The sequence below is a fragment of the Phalacrocorax aristotelis genome, chromosome 2, assembly GCF_949628215.1.
Source record: "Phalacrocorax aristotelis chromosome 2, bGulAri2.1, whole genome shotgun sequence".
Classification (NCBI taxonomy): domain Eukaryota; kingdom Metazoa; phylum Chordata; class Aves; order Suliformes; family Phalacrocoracidae; genus Phalacrocorax; species Phalacrocorax aristotelis.
The window spans coordinates 104,422,855-104,441,019 of NC_134277.1; the positions used below are offsets into that span (position 1 = coordinate 104,422,855).

An 18,165-nucleotide genomic window follows, 5' to 3' on the forward strand; every position below is an offset into this window, starting at 1 on the left:
GCTTTTGCTTTGCCTTGTAACACATTAAAAGATTCGCCTTGGTCCTATCCTAGAAAAATCACAAGATCAGTGTTTTATAACTGCGGTTTTCAAAGAAAATAACATTGCCTTGTTTCTTACCCTTAAAGGAAAATACATTTCAAGTTTTTTTCTAGCATCATTAAAAGTTTTTTTTTTTTAAAATGCCAGGCAAGACTATCACTTTACCAGAGAATTCCAAAAGCCACAGCTTAAGGGAAGGACCATTTTAAGCAAATGAGAAAAAAATTTCGTCTGTTTACAAACACAGAAAAGGAAAGCTGTGTCCTCAGTTTTCATAATGTTTAAAAGAATCCTAAATGGCCAACTGGGATTTTTGTGGCAAAAATGTTGTAAAACACATGCTGCAACGCTCCAGCGATCCGCTTGCTGTTTGATGCCAACTCCCCTGCGGGAACCACTTGCTGTATTCAGCATAAGTTAAATCTTCCCAGTCATCTTAAAAGCTAATGGGACAGAGTGCTTGCAAATGGCTTCTCCCTTCAGGGGAGAGGATAAAGAGAGACGTACCAGTTATAAATCATAGGAAATAAACCCAGCTGCCTTCTGCACAAGTACAAAAACTCAGCATCTGTGGGGGAAATTACAATTTTAGATGTTGATAATCACAACACATGAACCTGAAACCATGACAGAGCTCCTGCAAAGCCGAACAGGACGTCAGTCAAGAGAATGGCTATTGCTGGTTTTGTCAGAACAGACAGGTAAATCACAGAGCTCGGCGGCGCTATTTGTTATTTTCAGTAACAACTCTATTAAAGCTGAGAACAACGCCAAGCTGCGAGGAACAGTAGCTACTCTTCCCTTGAGGCTGACTGTAATGAACTGGAGAGGGGATCTGAAGGTCGTGGTGGCATTCAGCAAAGAAGCTGTCCTGCACCCTGATAACCAATAGCAAACGCACTGGGTACCGAACAACTACCTAAATACCACCTTCAGCGATAGGGGTCTCTCAATTTTATGTCAGTGAAGTTGTGCTGTAAACAAACCCCACGAAAAAAAAAAAACCACCAGCCTGTAATCACACTGGAGCGTGTGCGGGGGCTATAGCGGATACGGGGCTATTGCTGCCGAGGCGCCCAAATGGCGTACGGACATTACCCAGCACCGGCAGTGCAGTGCGCCGCTGCCGCGAAGGGGGACAGGACAGGGGGAATACCCATTCTGGCCCAACAAGCAAACAAAGCCATCAGACACATCTCAGGCCAGTGAAGGAACGACGTTTTAGCTGAAGAGAAGTGAAGGGAAACCGGCTGACGGGCGGGTGAGAGGGCGCCACGCAGAGACGGCTGAGGCTCCCCTCCCCGTGCCCTCAGCACGGCCGGCACCACGGCAGGAGGGGCGAGGGGCGTCGGAGGGAGGGCTCGGCTCAAGGTGCCCTGGGGGAACTCTCCCGCGGCAGGGCGAGGGGCTCCCGCGACAGCCGGCAGTTCTGGAAGAGCTATGAAGAAGCACTTCTGGCCGGGCCGGGCCGCCCCTCATGCCGGGCTCCCTCAGGGACTGCTCGGGGCGCCCCGCCGTCCGCGTGCCTCCCGCCTTCAGCGCCAGGAGCCCGGGGGGGCGGGGTGGCCGCCACAGGGCCCTACTGCCAGCTGCTCAGGGCTACCGGGGGCGGCCGGGTGCGTCCCTCACCCCCGTCCCAGCCTGGCGTGAAACCGTACGGTGTATGGCGAGCACCGGTGCCACCTCCCACCACAGCACGCCCCGCCCGCGGGTGGTGCCGGCCGCCGTGAGGCGAGTCACGCGGCGTGGGGAGAGGGCGGGGCTGGAAAGTCTCATTCCCCCCCCCCGGCGCGGCCGCACGGTCTTCCGCGAAGGAAGGCGATGGAAGCCTGACACCTTTGAAAGGCATTTCGCTCCACCAATGAGAAGTTGGAAGGGAGGCAGGGAGGGAGGGGGCGGTGATAGGCTTGCGGCGGGGCTACGGTCGGCGTGCGCGAGTGGGAGCGGGGTTAGAGCGTGCGGCGGAGCCGGCGGGGCAGCGGCTGTGGGAAGGGCCGTGCCGTGGGGGACATGGTGGGCTCCAGCGAGACCGGGGGCGAGCCGTGGCGGGGCCGGTACTACCGGCTGGAGGAGGTGCAGAAGCACAATAACAGCCAGAGCGCCTGGATCGTCCTGCACCACCGCATCTACGATGTCACCAAGTTCCTGGACGAGGTGGGCGCGCGGGGAGGGCTCAGAGCAGGCGGGGGGCCCGCCGACGCGGCGGGTACCGGCGCCCCCCTCCCCGAGCCCCGCAGGGCGGTGCGGGCTCGCCGGGGGCTCCTCCGCGCTGCGGCCGGGGCGGCGGCGGCAGGCCGTGGGCGGGAGGCGGGCGCGGCGCGGCAGGGTGCCGCCTGCTCGCGATAGTGCTCTGAGAAACGGCGGTGTGAGGGCGGCGGGGCCCGGACTGGCCGGGCCGGGCAGCGGCCGCCTCTCAGGTAGGAGAACCCCGCGTGTGCCGGGCACGCCGTCCCACGCCGGCGCGCTGTCCGTTGCGAGGAGGTGCGTCCTCCCTTCACCCGCCTTTGGACTTTGTGCCGGTGTAGCGGCCGGAGTTCCGCCCGGGGCTCCGCGCTCTCGCCGCTGCCCGGCCGAAGGGCTCACGCTCGAGTTGCGAGGGCGCAGCGGTCGGGTTGCGTGCCGTTGTTGCCCCCCCCCCCCCCAGTTAACGAATGACACTTTTGATCGCTTGCTGATGGTCAACAACTGATGTAATCATTGATGGTCATGGTTAATAAAGAAGCGTTTTAGTTATTGGAGTAAAACATTCTTCTGTGGAGATGCAGAAATGCCACTACTGAGCAATTTTTTTCAGTACTAAATATAGCTAGGATTTATTAGTGATATGTTGAGTTTTATCCCTCACTCCCATTATTCCCAATCTGCAAATATCAAGCATCCTGTTAAAAATTGTTATTGTAGACTTACATTAATTTCCTTGAGAATACAGCTCAGGCTGGTAGAGACTCAACAGAAATCAAGACTTAGTAGTTCTGTAGCCCCATCTTGATTTTTTTTTTATTTTTGTAGCGGTAAACACTTGAAATTAAAAGTTTAAATTGAGCATTTTGCAAATACGAGGTTGAGTGATTTTTCAGAGGCGGTGTTGGCACAGGTAGTATTTTGTTCTTAAGCTGTGTGCCAGCACAAATTGATTGGCTTTTCAGCAAGGTGGATTGTGAAACTGATCTGCCATCTCTTTTTTGATTATTTTTTCATCTAGCTCTGTCCCTGGTCTGGTTCATCCTTCAGATATGGAAATGTTTGTTTGGTTATGCAGACAAGGCCAACTTGTTTTTATAGAAGCCCTGGAGGAGAATGCAATTTCTCATGCAGCCTGAGAAACTGAAGTAGCTGTTCTTGGAAACTCGATGAGGTTTGGATGATATATAATTGTACCAGCACTTCCAGACTGGGGAAGGGGACACAGACGTGCACACACACACAAAAAAAACCAAAACCCAACCAAAACCACAAAGCCGCCCAAACCCAACCCAAGAAAAGACCACTTGACAAAAGAAACCAGGATCTAATGAGCTTTTGGATTTTAGTTGCACAATCTGGCAGCCTCTTCCTTAAGTATGTGTGATAAAATCGGTAAATACTAAGAGGCACTACCTTGTGCAGATTTCTCCAAGAAAGTCTTCATTTCAGCCTTCAGGACAATGTTGCTAATTCAGCAACATATTGAAAGAATTTGGTTTGTTTTTAAGCAGTTAAATAGTTTATTGGAAAACTGTGGGATGCCTGATGCGTTCTGGTGCATATGGGTCAAACTCTAGCCTCACACTAAACAGCTTTCAATAGAATATGGCACATTGTGAAGCTGAAATTTCTGGGTCGTGTTCTGAGATAATAAATGCATGAGACTGGATAACTGTTTTCAACAGAGTATCTAAATGAATCTACACTTCTAAGAAAAGCTCTTGGATATTGTGATTTTTGGGATAAAACCCTTGGATTAAAATATTTCATAGGACACTCTTTCTGTCTTTTTTGAATGCTTTTGATACCAGGTTAATTTATCAAGTGATGTGCTAATTCTTTTAGTACTGTCAGACACCCTGAGGCATTTACATGTGACAGATGAGGAGAAATTGGAGCTAGCCTCTTGCTGGTACATTCTGGAGTATAGTAAATGCTTCTCAGTGAAATGGGGATTATGTTAGCTGTTTCAATAGCATTATTGGTCAAACTCGGTTTTACTTCTTGCAGCTTTACTTCTTTTGAGTTTGAAAAGCATAAAATATTTCAAGAATAAAATGTAGGCTACTACAATAAGTCCAGTAGTACTGAAGAGGATGCACTGCTAAAGCATCACCTCATTCCTGCTCTTCCAAAGCAGTAAATAAGTAAAAGGATCAGTTTACTAGGGAGTGGAAGCTGACTTCACCAGTCCCATTTTTTAATTTGACAAGCAATCTTTCCAGTCACTACATTAACCTATGGAAATATTTTTTTATTGATTATGAAGTTGAAAACTTTACAGTGCTTCAGTGCTAAAGACACTATGGATGCCTTCATACCTATTAAGTGAAAGTATGCTACTGCTTTTCACTGCATTACTGTACTGAAAAGGTGTCTTTCTTCTGTCCAGCTGTTGTCTCTTTATAAAGCTTGTAGGTGTTCAGTGAAACTTGTTTGGGTTTTGGGAACCATCAGCCTCTGTGAACACTTGATTGAAGTTAGATAGTAAGTGGACTGAGGCTGGTGATGTAGATGTGGCAGGAGTGGTGAGGCTGAAAAGGAGTGGAGGCATATGGTCATGGGAGGGTGACCGTATTAGCTTGGTTTCCTAAGGACAAGGCTTAAAAGAGATAATTTGAAATACAGATGAAGTGCTGGAGGAGGAAAGGATTGTGTACTTTGACGCAGGGGTTACTGAAGATTAAAATTCCAGCAACTGCTTTTTATATATATATTTTTTTTAAAATGGCAGACCTCAGGAAAACTTTACAACTTGAATATAAATTTCTCTGATTTTTCTTGATTATCAAAGTATATCCTCTAGGAGAGGAAATCCAGAGACCTCAGCTTTTGGAATGCAGTATCTGAAAGCTCTTGGCATGAAAGACTCTTCTTGAGACCAGAAACCTGGAAATCATCTTTTTGACTCAAAGTCTGTCGGACCTGTATTAGAGAAAATTTGGGAAATCTTTTCATAATTTCAGGTCCTACAACATTTAAGGGAAAATAGCTACTAGAAATGCATATGTACTCATAGCAGGATCTTATGGCTATAACTGTATTACAGATAATTACATATGTGAATAATATTAAATGTCAATTAATAGATTAAGTACATTGGTAATGCTTGATAGCATTTCTCCATAGTTTAATAAAGCAATCCCACTAGTCAGGCTTTCACATCAGTTTAATGAGCTAAACAAGAGTAGCTAGGCCTATAAAAATAAGAATGAAATTATCAGTGTCCTGATCCACTTCCCATTGTGGTGACATCCCTCCCTATGGCTTTTATGGGAACTTGGTGGGATTCCTCAAGCTAGGCAGAGAAGCTAACAACAGGAACATCTCTACCTGAGAGAAATTCCTTATTCTGGAAACTAACTATGGTACATATTTAATATTCATCTCATGCAGAATTTGTTTAGGTTATTTCAATTGTTGATGCTGCCATAATTTAGCAAAAATATCAATGGCCAATGAAAATGTTTGGGGTTTTTTTTTGTAAGGAGTGAACTTGCTCTTTTGTAGGTAGTGCTGTTTTCAAACAGAATGGACAGCTCCCACAAAAGGTGTTTTGTAATGCTGATCAAATAAAGTGCAGAAAATCAAATACTGTTTTAGTCTGTCAGAATGAAAAATGTTCTCTCCACTATGTGGTGGTAAGTTACATTCATCCAGTATGATGATATTGTGGAGGAGTAGCATAATACCTTCCCCGTTTAAGGTAGTGAATAACTTACAACGAAAGGTGCCGGTACAGCAAGCTTTGAAGTCTGTCAGTGTATCACATGAATTTTCATTTCAGGACCTTGCAGTCTAAGGATCAAAACCAGTGTTAATCTCTTTCTTCAGCTCTCACGAAGCTTGCAGTAAGATTTGAAAATGCTTTGAAAAATAGCACTTCCTAGCACTCTAAGCAAGATGCTGCAAGCTCTAATTGTGTTAGAAGGGAGGAAATGGGCACACAGCTACTGGGCATTTCTTTTGCAGTTCATCTAAAACCCGAACGATGGTTTTCAAAAAAAACCCTCTCATAAAGAGATCTACTCTCCTAGGCTCCTAAAATTTTACATGAGTATAGAATTTCTGTCCTGTAACGTAAAAAGGTGAGGGAAATAATTTTAAGAACTGTTCAGGCTATGTGAAAGTGCTCCTAAAACAAACAAGTGTTAGTCTGTCTGCCTTGCACGATAAAGCTGAGGTTCTCTGGGTCTTTTTGGCTCTGTCGCTGCCCCTTTCTGCTTCTCATTCCCTGTAGTGCAGAAAGCAATACTTGAATTTATGAGACAGCAAAGGTGTCCACCCGTGGCAAATCTCCCCAAAAGTTAAACTGGACTGTAGGTTTGATTCTCCCAGTATAGGAAGGGGGCAGGAATTGCAAATTAGGGTAGCAGTACTTTGTCTTAAACTATAATACTGAGAAAGTTATGTGACTGTAGCGAGGGGGGAGAAGAGGTGGTAGGCATTCAGGATGAAGTGAGCAGACTCCTGACCCAGATGAGGGCAGTGAGTTTAACTGCTCATTTGCTTTATCTAAAACTTTCTGATGTGCTGCTGTTAGGAATTAGTCTATGCTATGTACCAGTGCTGGCTTTGTACAGCCTTCTGTTTTGCTTGTAACTTGCATATCTTATATATATCATATATGATATTGCGTATCATATATTGGTAATGTCCTGGGAATGAGCTAGACTGGCTTAACTTACCAGTAAAAGCTTTTTCGTTCCCCTTGAACCACAGTTTTATGTGCAAAAATACTTTAGTTGTTTGTGTCAGCAGAATTTCCCTTTAGGAGTAATTATCTGGATAGTCTTGTGGGCTTCCAGTTCCAGGGGCTATCCAGAGCCTCTTCATCAAAGTAGAAATTCTGATCACAAGCTTTGTTTACCATGCAGAAGTGTGAACAAAGGCCCTGTATAAACAAACTGAGAAACTCACTGAACCATGGAAAATGCTCAGCTTTTGATAGAAAAGTCACTTCTTGCACTTTGTGAGACATTACAGTTGCTCCCTTTCATTAGGGGAGGCAAAGTCTTTTCATTAACTGCTTGTATTATGTGCTAGTTGTTTGCAGAGGGTTTGCAAGTTTTCATCTTGAAGCAGAGGTGCTGTCTAAAAGAAAAGTGTTTAGCTTCAGAGTACTTTTATGTCTGTATGGTAGGTTACTAGAAACATCTGCTAGGTTGCGTAAGTTAGGAACTCTATGTGATTCTCTCTACCTTAGTCTTGCTGATGTGAGGAAAAAATACTCCCAGTTGTCCAGCTATGGTAGCAGAGGTTGGGGGAGGTTGTCCCCTTCAGCTGATGTGCGATAGCCACTGAGGGGGTTGGTCACGGTCACTGTGGTGACGTTAATATTGTGGTTTTGTAGACAGAGGGATCAGTTACTAATTAGACCAAAAACTAATTCTACAGAGAAAAGCCGGAGTGCCTCACTGAAGCTGCCCATATAGCTACATGATTGCTTTGTAGTGGCACAAGGGAGGGATTTGGGAACAATTAGTATATGATCGTTCTGTAGTCAGCAACCTGCAGGTAGCTTGTTAAAGTACTCTGTGAAATAATTTTAGTGTAGATGCAGGTTATACTGGTAGGTATCCACTTGTTAGCTAGTTGGTGAATTTCTGCGGGGAACTAGTGTACACCGTGTGATCTTGCACTTTGCTGGAGTAACTAGTGTTTTATCTACTTGTACGAGAAGGGTTTGGGCTCATTGCAATGCATGCGTGCAAGTGTACGTGCTGCTAGTGCTTTAGTAGTTTAACTTTGGTGCCTTTTGCTACTTGTTGATGTCTTGTTTGTTAAGGATGTTTTCCAAGGAATTCTGCTGCCTTTTCTGCTGAAGATGCTACATATATTTTTCTATTTTGGGGAGTGCGGTTCTTTAGCATTGTATTAAAAAAAACAAAACAAACCCCCAAAAATCCAAACCCCACATAACTGAAGGATTTCTTTGAAGACTTAGTTGTGGCAATATCTGGGAGAGCCTGTTAGACCCAAGTTGAGCTTCTTAAATGTACTATACATTTCAGCACTGAACTTGAGTGATCCCTTGACTTTTGTCCAGTCTTTTCCCTGAATACTGATCAGAATGGATTCAAGGGCAGGATTTTGGTGAGCATGCCGTATTTGCATGTCTGCTTGCATAATCTTCACTCTGCATGCGCTCTTTTAACCTTTCTGGGTTAAACTGCTGTGCCTAATCTCTCTATCAATTGCTTAATCTTGCTTTTGCTTAGTCATGGTGGGGTTCCCTTACCCTTCTAGCTGTAGTATCTTGGTGCTTTAAAAAAAGTGTTGGGTTGTTTAGTTTTGTGGGTTTTTTGTTGTTTTATTTTGTGTTTTTTTTTTTTTTTTTTTAAAAAAAGATCAACTTAATCTATTAAAATAAATGTCTGCCTTTTATGCAAAGATTAAAGTTTTGGAGTTCTGGTTCTTCTGGAAATTAGTATTAATAGTGTCTTCCTGATCCATATGAACAAGTCTTATTTTTGTTGGAAGAGAAGGATTGATAGGAGGTTAATATGGTGGATTCGAAGTAAATGCTCACCTGAATTGCCTAGATCAGCAGAAATGTTCATGCCATTTCTTTAATCCACTAAACACAGCCTTTCTGTTCAGCCATGCTCCAGGCAAGATGACCCTAAATTGTAGAAATTTTGCCTATGTTCATCGTTTTAGATCCTGTAGTCAGAAGCATTAGAAACAGAACTTAGGCTCCAAAGCCTTATTTCCTCTGACACTGGTAAAGTGTTAGAACTTATTTCATGGTTGCCTTAATCCAAGGCAGCAGTACTAAAGAGTTTTCATCCTGCTTACATAATCATTCTCTGTGTTTATGTACTAGTTGCCTACCTAAAAGTTGAGTGGTGAATTTCTGTGGCATGTTACTTATCTGTTATATGAATGAGTAACTTGAAGCTGAGAAAATCCACAGAACTAGAAGATGTGGTAGATCTTGCAGTATGTACAGACAGAATTATTTGATGGATGGAAGTGTGGAACTGCGTGCAGTCCCAAAAGTGTGTCCTGAGGAAGAACAAAAGTTAATGGAGGGCATGGATTTAGGTTAAAGGAATGGTGATGGGTTGAGGTATTTGGAGATATTGGGAGATGACTATTCTATGTGTCAGTGGTTTTATCAGCAGTGTGGCTAAAAACAAATTGCTATTCTAGTGTCTTGTATGAGCTTTCAGTTGTGTTTAAGCAGTTCCAAAGTAGCTGGCTTACTAGATAATCATACAATAATTTCTTTCGGAAATGACCCTTGAAAGTTATCTGGTCCAATTCCCAGCTTAAACTAGGATTAATTTGAAGGTCAGGTTCCTTAGCGCCTTGTCTAGGCAAACTGAAAGGATGGAGAGTCTGTGTGCTCCCTTGCCAACTTATTTCAGTGCTTGATTACTCTTCTTGCGAACAGCTTTTTGTTACATCTACCTGGAACGTTCTCAATACCCCTTACACCTTTTGTCTTTTATCCTTTTGCTGTATAAAGCATTGTTTGGATAAAAATGTATGTTTCCTGCAGAAGTGGAATGTAACCTTAGATAATAGTTGGGCTATTAAAAGACTGGCTGATTCCCATAATGTTCTAAATGCTTTAGTTGCTAGGGGTAAGGCCTCTTACTGCTCCATCACTGATGGAGTAGAAGCTTAGCTTCCTTGGTTTTGGCTTCAGAGAGGCTTATGTTTGCTCTAAGAAATCCAGCAGCTGGTTTTGCATGGGCAATTTTTATATTTTCAGAAATGTCAAAATGAAGCATTTCCATGTTTAGAATGTGGAATGGTTTTCAGTAACAAATTCAAACTCATTAAAAATTGCAGCACCCAGGTGGAGAAGAGGTCCTCAGGGAGCAAGCTGGAGGAGACGCTACTGAGAACTTTGAAGATGTTGGCCATTCCACAGATGCAAGGACGCTGTCAGAAAGCTTTATTGTTGGGGAACTTCATCCGGTGAGTATGTGAGAGTACCAGTACGGGCTGTTTACTATAGTAATTTAGCATCTAGTTATTTCTCTGGTAATTTACTTCAAAATAAAGGAGAGCTGCTATTTTGGTTGGGTGTTAGCCTTGCAGCTGTTTGTGGATAGACCTGGACTGGAGACAGGTTCCCCCCAATGTCAAGGGATTTGATTATTGTAGCGTAAGTACAGTCACATCTAAAAATTTGGCTGCTTTGAAATATTTTACAGCCTAGTTCTTGAATAAACTGAATACAGACTCATGCCATTTCTGGTGTACCCTGTGAGCTTTTGTAATGAGACGCTATAACCCCTAAAGGTGATACATCAGAGTGTCTAGACCTTTTCTTATGTCAATATGCAGAGTCATTACTGACAGCCACTGCCATTCTTCCAGCATTGTCAATATACATGCCAGGCTTCCATCTGGATCTAAAAGTACAATCCTGGCTCTTCATATGAGTGTTTAGAAAATGGATACTATAAGCATCTTCTAGTTTGATGCTCTGTCTTTCCCTTATCTGGCTCCCCTGTTTTTGTCCTGTATCCGTGTTCCCTACTTGTAGTTGTCAGGGTTGCTTATGATCAGTTCTCACTGGATTACCTGTCACTTCCTTTTTTTCTATACTGTCCTTACCATTTCCTGTACTTTTAACCAGCACCTTTCTTCTGCCTCAAGCTTTGAAGGCTTTATTTCTAGCTACGGAACTGCTGCCGTAGCTTCCTTCAGATAGGCTTTTTTTTTTAACCTTTCCTGCATCTCAGTAGTTGAAAACCACTTGCTAGTGTGCCAGTCTGCTCTACTTTACTGCCCATCCCTTCCTCTTATCTTTTCCTCTTTTCTGTTTTGTGCATGTTTTGTCTTGCATTTGGGGTAAACATCACTGTCTTGAGTAGCATATTTCACAGTAAGATTCCTGATTTTGTATCTGTCTTAGGTCCTCTCTTGATAAATATTAATAGTGTAGCTTCTCCTAATAACAAATAATTCTGCTTTGATGCACATTAGTAACCTTGCAGGCTTGTCATCTATTTCAGATGGCAGCTGATGCCAGTAAAGTTGTTTGTAACCTGGCTACCAGTCCAGTTCTTCCTTGTTTGACAAGTGCCTGTTTTCATTTGATATGAAACAGCTTGATAGTTTAATGTACAGATACAGCACTGTCAAGATTATATACTGTTGGGCTTTTTTGTGATGAATGTGACTATTTCAAGTAAAACTTAATGAGTATGTGAAAGATGCACAGAATTTGGGACCTTTGTACTGGATGTTGGACCAAAACTGGTTAGATGACTTTGCCTACTAATATGAATAGACTGGGTAGAAGTAAACTAACATGATCGTGTATAAGCTAAGGCTATATGTACTGTTTAGAGACAAAGGCAATGCAAAAACATGGGCATGAGGGGTAACAAAACATGTTGGAGAATTGGGTTATGCTTCTTTGTGGAATACTGGGAAGTATTATTTAAGGACGAGATCTTTATGGTAGCTCAAAATCATACACTGACACCTGCTCTGTTGCAAGTCTGTTTTCTGGGTGAAAATAGGTATGCATTAGCAGAATAGAATTGCATACTGAATTTAGTGATATATTTGAATGCTTTGGGGTTTTGTCTAAATGGTTTTTTTTTTTGCTTGTTTTCTTGCAGGATGATAGAGGGAAGCTTCAGAAACCAACAGTAAGTGTGTTTCTTGAAATGCCACATTGTTTCTTTTAGGCATTAGGCACCGTGTCTCTGTAAATGGTATACCCCCAGAGGCAAAAATAATTCAGCTTGATTTAAGTGTAGTGTTTCAGGTCATGAATATCTTAAACCTGTTGATCTGGCTTCAACTTACTCTTCCTGTAAGCTGTTCTTTAATTTATCTGGTTTCGAAACAAGAGGTCACTAAGTGTGATGGCATTACACTATAGCAAAAAGGTGAGTCTAGGACCAGTCAGTGGCTTACTAGAATTCAATTTAAGAAAAAAATCAGTTTGTAGCCAGAATAGGTTAAACTACCATGTGTTTGTGTGGAAAAATGTGGTGCTTAAAAATAGATTGGTAGCTTTAGTAGATATAGACTGTAGAGGCATTTGACTGCTGTATTATAGATAAGTTAATTTGCAATTGTGAATCTTTTTCAAGGTGCAAATACTGCTTGCTTCCTGACTGTTTCAGTAGATCTTGAGTGTTCTGCCAATGCAGTATTGCATTTATTTTCTTATCTTTAATAGAATAAAGTTATGTTGGCACTCAACTATCAAACTTATAAAATTCAGATGTCCCTTACAGGAGCAAGTGCATCAGGGATTAATTTGTACAGTTGCTGCTGCTGCTGTGTGTATAGAGGATGTTTGCTTAGGGCTGGCTTAAGAGTACAGCAGTGCACTTAAGAAATAGTTGAAGATTATTGTTAAATGAAATGTAGTAGGAATAGGTTCTTACTCTTGCTGTTTGAAAGATTATTTTTAAGAAGCAATAATTTTTGTAAGATCTTCCAATAGTATGAATAACTTAAAGGAAAGAAAGTAAAACAAACGTGTGTGTGTATATATACACACACTGAAATGTTTGCTGTAGCAATTATTAATTTTATTATTGATTAAGGACTGGAACTAGTATACTGATAAAAATAAGAAATGGAGTGGTGACTGGAATTCAGAGCCTCTTCACACCAAGAATAACATCTGCTGTTCAGAATTATTTTGAAATTCAGGGCAACTTACACTTAGGCTATAAGAGCAGCCACTATAAATTTAACTAAGAAACAGTGCATGTTGTAGTAATACTGTTCTTTGATTAAGCTCACAGGAAACTACTAAACTGAAGTACTTAAAATATTAGTTTGGCTGAAGTATCCAAATGACTTTTTATTACACTATTTGGCTTATTCCCTTGTTTTAGTGCTTGTCATAGTTATCTACACTACATGTGTGTCCCATCATTCCAGAAGGAAGCCGGAGCACTTTCCTCCAGCAGGACATGTGGGTGCAGCTGATAAGGCAGTTTGGCTTTGCCTTGCGCTCTGGGAGTGTAACATGACAGGTTAGGCCCTGTGTGCCCTGGCTTTCTAGGAGCCACCAGAAGGCCTTGTGCTTTCAAATGTCCTTCTCGTCCTCGCACTGTATCTGAAGTACCTTCACTGTACATGTCCAGTGCCATACTGTTTAAAAACAGGTTTCTGATGAGCTGGGCCATGTTCCTCTTACTGTCTTGGTGTGGGGGCCACCCCCTGGCCCTGGAAGTGACAAGCTGGTTGTTGTATAAGATGTTAGCCTTGATAGCGTGTGCACAAGCTGTTCCATATTGTTTGGCTTTGGGATTAGCTTTTCATGGAGGCGTTCACAAAACCAATACAGATGCAATCACAGAGTCTTACTCTTTTAAACATGGTACTTGTCACGTGTAAACCTGTGATGATTTGGGTGCTTGAAAAAGCAGCCTGTTAGAACCTGTGAGAGGATGTTAGGAATCTTTTGCTCTTTAAATGAACTGCAAATATTCTTATAGGGAAGCAATTAGTTTTTCAGTGATGGATCTTGTACCACTAAATTTAAGTACAGTTTTAATGCTTGGATCTTTTGAATGCACTTAGGGCCATGTGCAATTAGTAGTATTCAAATTAATAAGTCTTTATATAAATTGTGCACATGTACCCAAGTGGGATTTGATCTTGTAGCGCTTCTTTTTCTGTGGAAACTGAACAAGAAGTCCAAATCAATATCAGAAAAAACTAGAATAATTTGACTGATTCTTATGCAATCTGAAACACTACACTAAAAATTAGTTTAAGCCTTGTGGATGTAAATTAGTAGCTTTCTTCATATAGATTCCATATGAGAAATACTTGTGTATTAATTCAGAGTCTTTTCAATTAGATTTTAGGGAAGTAAGGGGATCTTTTGCTTTTTAGGTGACTAAAACTTTTCAAATGTAATCTGAGGTTGAAGTTAACTTCATGGAAAACTTGCAGCAAAATTCCTTGTGGTATTTTTTGTAATAACTTTTGATGCAATGTTGACTAAAACTGCTGCTAGCTAGCTTCTAATACAACAGTCTGTAATAAGAATTCTGAGAAAATGCTTTCCAAATGCAATGCACTGAGTTACTTTTAAATTAGTCCCACTTAATGAGTTTTGAGAAGTTGAGGGGGTAGTTAAAATGGAGTGGGATGTCTGCCTGATGTTAAATATCTTTTTATGCTTTGCTTTCCAGGAAACTCTTATTACCACTACTCAGTCTAATGCCAGGTATAGTATGATACCTCACGTCAAACTTTAAGTTCCTCTTGATTATGTTTCTGAAGCTTAGAAAGCTGAATAGCTTCTGTCTGCTGGAAGCTTAGGTGCCAGAGGGTGGCACATGAAGTCCAAGCTGGCATCTGGTACCACTTTACAAGCATGTTAGCTTACTGTCTAGATTTTTTTCTCATGTTGATACGTATCAGTCTCTACCAAATGGTTTATGTTGCACAGGCCTTCATTCCTGGAGGCTGTCTGGTGAATAGAAGATGCTTGGTGCCATTGCTGACTTTTTTTTTTTCACTAACATGGACACCTCCTTTCTAAAACTTGCTATAACTGTTGCATCTAGGGGAAATAAGAAGGGAAACCTGCTGGAATTGCAGGGTGGGGGGAAGACCACTTTGGAGTACCACTGAATCAAAATTTGTAAAATTATATCCTACTGACAGGTGCCTACTGCTGAAACCCCAGAGGACTGTTCCATGCCCCCCTGAGTGGGGAGCTTGGGTGCTTAAAAGTGTCATGTGATGCTGCTACTTAAATGGCTTTTGAATAAATAATACTCTGGGCAGCATGCCATGATTTTAAACATGTCTAGAGTCTACTCTTCTCTAGTAAGCAAACTTCTTGTAAGGTCTAGTACAAAGCTTTAACAGTACAAGCTTTTTTACTTGGCTTGAGTGTTACTGGCCAGCCCAGGTGTTCTGTTGCCCTAACTTTGAAGTATTTGTTGGGGTGGGGAGGAATGACTTCTTTAAGCAATTACTTTTCTTTTAAACTTGCTGGTTGTCACTTCCTAAACTGCTGTTTCTAAAACTTCCTTCTAGTTCATGGTCCAACTGGGTGATCCCGGCAATAGCAGCAATTATCGTGGCCCTGATGTATCGTTCCTACATGTCAGAGTAAGCGCCTTACTGAGATCTAATGCAAGAAGAGACTTATCTCAGAGAAAATAGAAGCAATCCTAACCCAATACGTTTCCAGACAAAAGCGTAATGTCTGATGAAAAATTCAACTTTTTCAGAAAACTGAACAATTATTTTCTGCTGTGCACTTTTCTTAATGTTGCCTTCTGAGTTGCTGTTCTGAAGTGATAAAAAGGCAGCATTTCTCTTTTTGTATAACAACTTTATTCTCTAATGAATTATTTGATAACTGTATTGGTTTCTGTGTTAGAATATTGTTTTGTATGTAACACACTGATTCTGGTTATTTCTCTTTAATCTGTAATGGGGTCCATAGGACTCTTACATATAAATTTTACAGCTTTAAATGACCACCAAAACTGTGTGCATGTATTTGTCCATGTACACAACTTAACTTAAAAAATCATGTTGTCTTCTTTAATGTAGTATGTTTGAATAAAATGCTAATTAAAAATAATGGGAAAAGCTGAGTGAGGTAGTAGATACAGGTGCCTGTAAGCAGTTGGGCCCTACCACTCAAGCTATAATGAGTTGTGGTGTTGGCTATTTTTGTTTTGTGGGTTTTTTTGTTTCCTTTCCTCTTGACATCTGCTCTTACAGTTGTTGTAGATATTCCTACTAGCAAACTGTTCTGTTTGGCTCTCATTATAAAATTCAGGTGAAACATGAAACCCAGTGTTTGGCCCAATTACGTCTGTCTCAGTTTTGTGAAAAGGAGCTCTTTTTGGAGACAAAAAAAAAAAAAGGGAAGAAAAAAGTGCTATGTAAATTCCACTACAGGTAATACAACTGCTACTAAATAATACTGTTCCTGCCAAGCACTCAGGTGACTCTAGAATTTGATCTGGAACTTTTAGACTTTTATAAAATCTTTAACTTTGTCATGTATATTGTGAGGGGAAAAACTGATATGTGGAATCTGTTTCTGACTGTTCTGTGATGTGCTCCTTGGTGCTTTACTATGAAGAGATGACTATTTTCACTGCTAAGTAAAAGATAACTGAAAGTTTGCATTTTGTGGTGAACATTTTTAGTCATATGTAAATGATCATGAATAAAAGTTTAATTGCTTACCCTTGCTGTCTCAAATAGGTTCATTTCAATCTTTTTTGAAGGCCTTGGAAGGGATGCTCTTCCATATTGGGACACTTCTCAGAGGCACCTGTTTGATGGTGCATCTTGAAAGTCAAGATACTTCCCTGGTGCAGGGAAGTCACATATTAAAAAGTGGGAAAAGTGTACCATGGAGCAGTTAGCATAGATAAGTTATCAGTTGGTGTTGAGGTTATGCTGATGAAAACATTTAACAGTGGTTTGGCCGTGTAAGCTCTGCCTCCCTGGCATATACCAGGACTTAAAACACGGTTTCAAGGGTTGCCTTTTGGCAGCACCAGGGAAGATGCATGCATGTTAGGTCCTGTGTCAAATCAAATTGAGAGATAGTACACACTGCAAACACCAGTTTTAATAATAAAAAAAAAAATTGGAGGGGAGAGGAAGTGCTGTGACTTCAGGAGATTGTGCATCTGTAGAAATGTGTCCATATAGGACTCCTTTAAGAATTCCTTACTGGGGGAATTATTTTTCTGTTATAGCAAATAAGGAGATCTCGTATGGCTTCAGCTGTGAAAGTGTTTAGAATCTCTTCATTTGTATTCATGTGCTCTGTCAGCCTTAGTTTACAGATATCAATGCATATGTGCTTGTGTGTAGATCCCATCAGCTTCTTTATCTTGGAAATTTTAACCTGCAGTATAAACAGCAGTGTTTGGGACTGTGTCTGGCACTAGTTTATTTTGTTCTGTTCTTGCCCTGGCTTTTTCTCTGAATGTGATGAAGTTGAGTTTAAAAATTCAGGCTTTGACTTTACAGGTAACTTTTTAAAGAATTTATTAATTCTGAGTTGGTATTTAGACTCAAACCAAGTTTGAAGTACTGAATTTTCTGTTTGTTTTTAAAGTAGTGTTTAAATTTGCATGACTAGGTGAGGCAAAGAGCCCTTTAGAAAGCTTAAAAACCCCCCCCCCCAAGGATTTCAGACTGAGATAATTACATCCACATCAGCAGACAAGGTAGTGCAATCAAAGAGGATCCATAAGGCAAAACATTTCTCGCCTTTTCTCCATGCTGTGTATGTTTTGGGAGTCTTAGTATAGTACAGCTCTGTTTGGGTCCCATATACTGGATGTTTACTGGGGGCTGGAGCATGTTATGCAATCCTGAGTACCTATGCAAGCTCAGTTCCATCTAAAAGCAGTCCAGCTGGTGTGTGCAGGGGATTTCCATAATGTGAACTGAAAGTGCAGTGAGTGGAGATGAGTAGGCAATGCTCCAAAAACTCCAAAAGTGCTAATGTAGATGCACATAGCTTGTTCCCTGTAGTTGGTCTGTTCCTGTTCCCTTCCACCAGTGCTGGTGTAAGTTTTTTCCTCAGAGGTGGACATGACTGTTTAAGGATTTTAAATGTAAGCTGATAAATTTGTTGACTCAAAAAATAACCAGGCTTATAATTTTCCTTTTTAATATCCTAAGGTTAGAGCTGCTTTCCATAGGGGATCGTAGAGGAGTTTTTATGTTACTTTTTTAGCTTTTGATTATGAGAGGAAGAGAAGTCCATGGGTGTGGTGAGGCATGAATGACTATGCTATTAAAAACCAGTCGACAGCAAAAAGAATGGACCGAGTCTGCTTTCTTCTCAGAACAAAATCCATTGTCCTCGGATCTGATCTGAAGGCACTTGTTCTAATTGTCTGGGTATTGGCTTTAATACTTATTTTTGTTTGGAGAGGCTGGTTTTGGTGGTCGATGCTTTAAATCAGATGTCAACTCATGTTGTTA

At 41.6% G+C, this 18,165-nt stretch overlaps 2 protein-coding genes across 2 annotated transcripts in view; one reads left to right on the forward strand and one right to left on the reverse strand.

Moving 5' to 3' along the window:
• The window catches only part of C2H18orf63 (chromosome 2 C18orf63 homolog), a 19,226-nt gene extending 17,379 nt beyond the window's left edge, over positions 1–1,847 (reverse strand). The window contains exon 1 of the mRNA XM_075084581.1: positions 550–1,847. The gene's annotated coding sequence lies outside the window, so the exon portion shown is untranslated. The remainder of the gene's footprint in view (positions 1–549) is intronic.
• CYB5A (cytochrome b5 type A) lies at positions 1,848–16,400 on the forward strand. Its single transcript, XM_075084580.1, has 5 exons — positions 1,848–2,196; positions 10,033–10,161; positions 11,823–11,852; positions 14,373–14,407; positions 15,229–16,400. The coding sequence occupies exons 1-5, from the start codon at positions 2,053–2,055 to the stop codon at positions 15,305–15,307; spliced, it is 417 nt and encodes a 138-aa protein (XP_074940681.1). The 5' UTR covers positions 1,848–2,052; the 3' UTR covers positions 15,308–16,400.
• Positions 16,401–18,165: the final 1,765 nt, after the last annotated feature.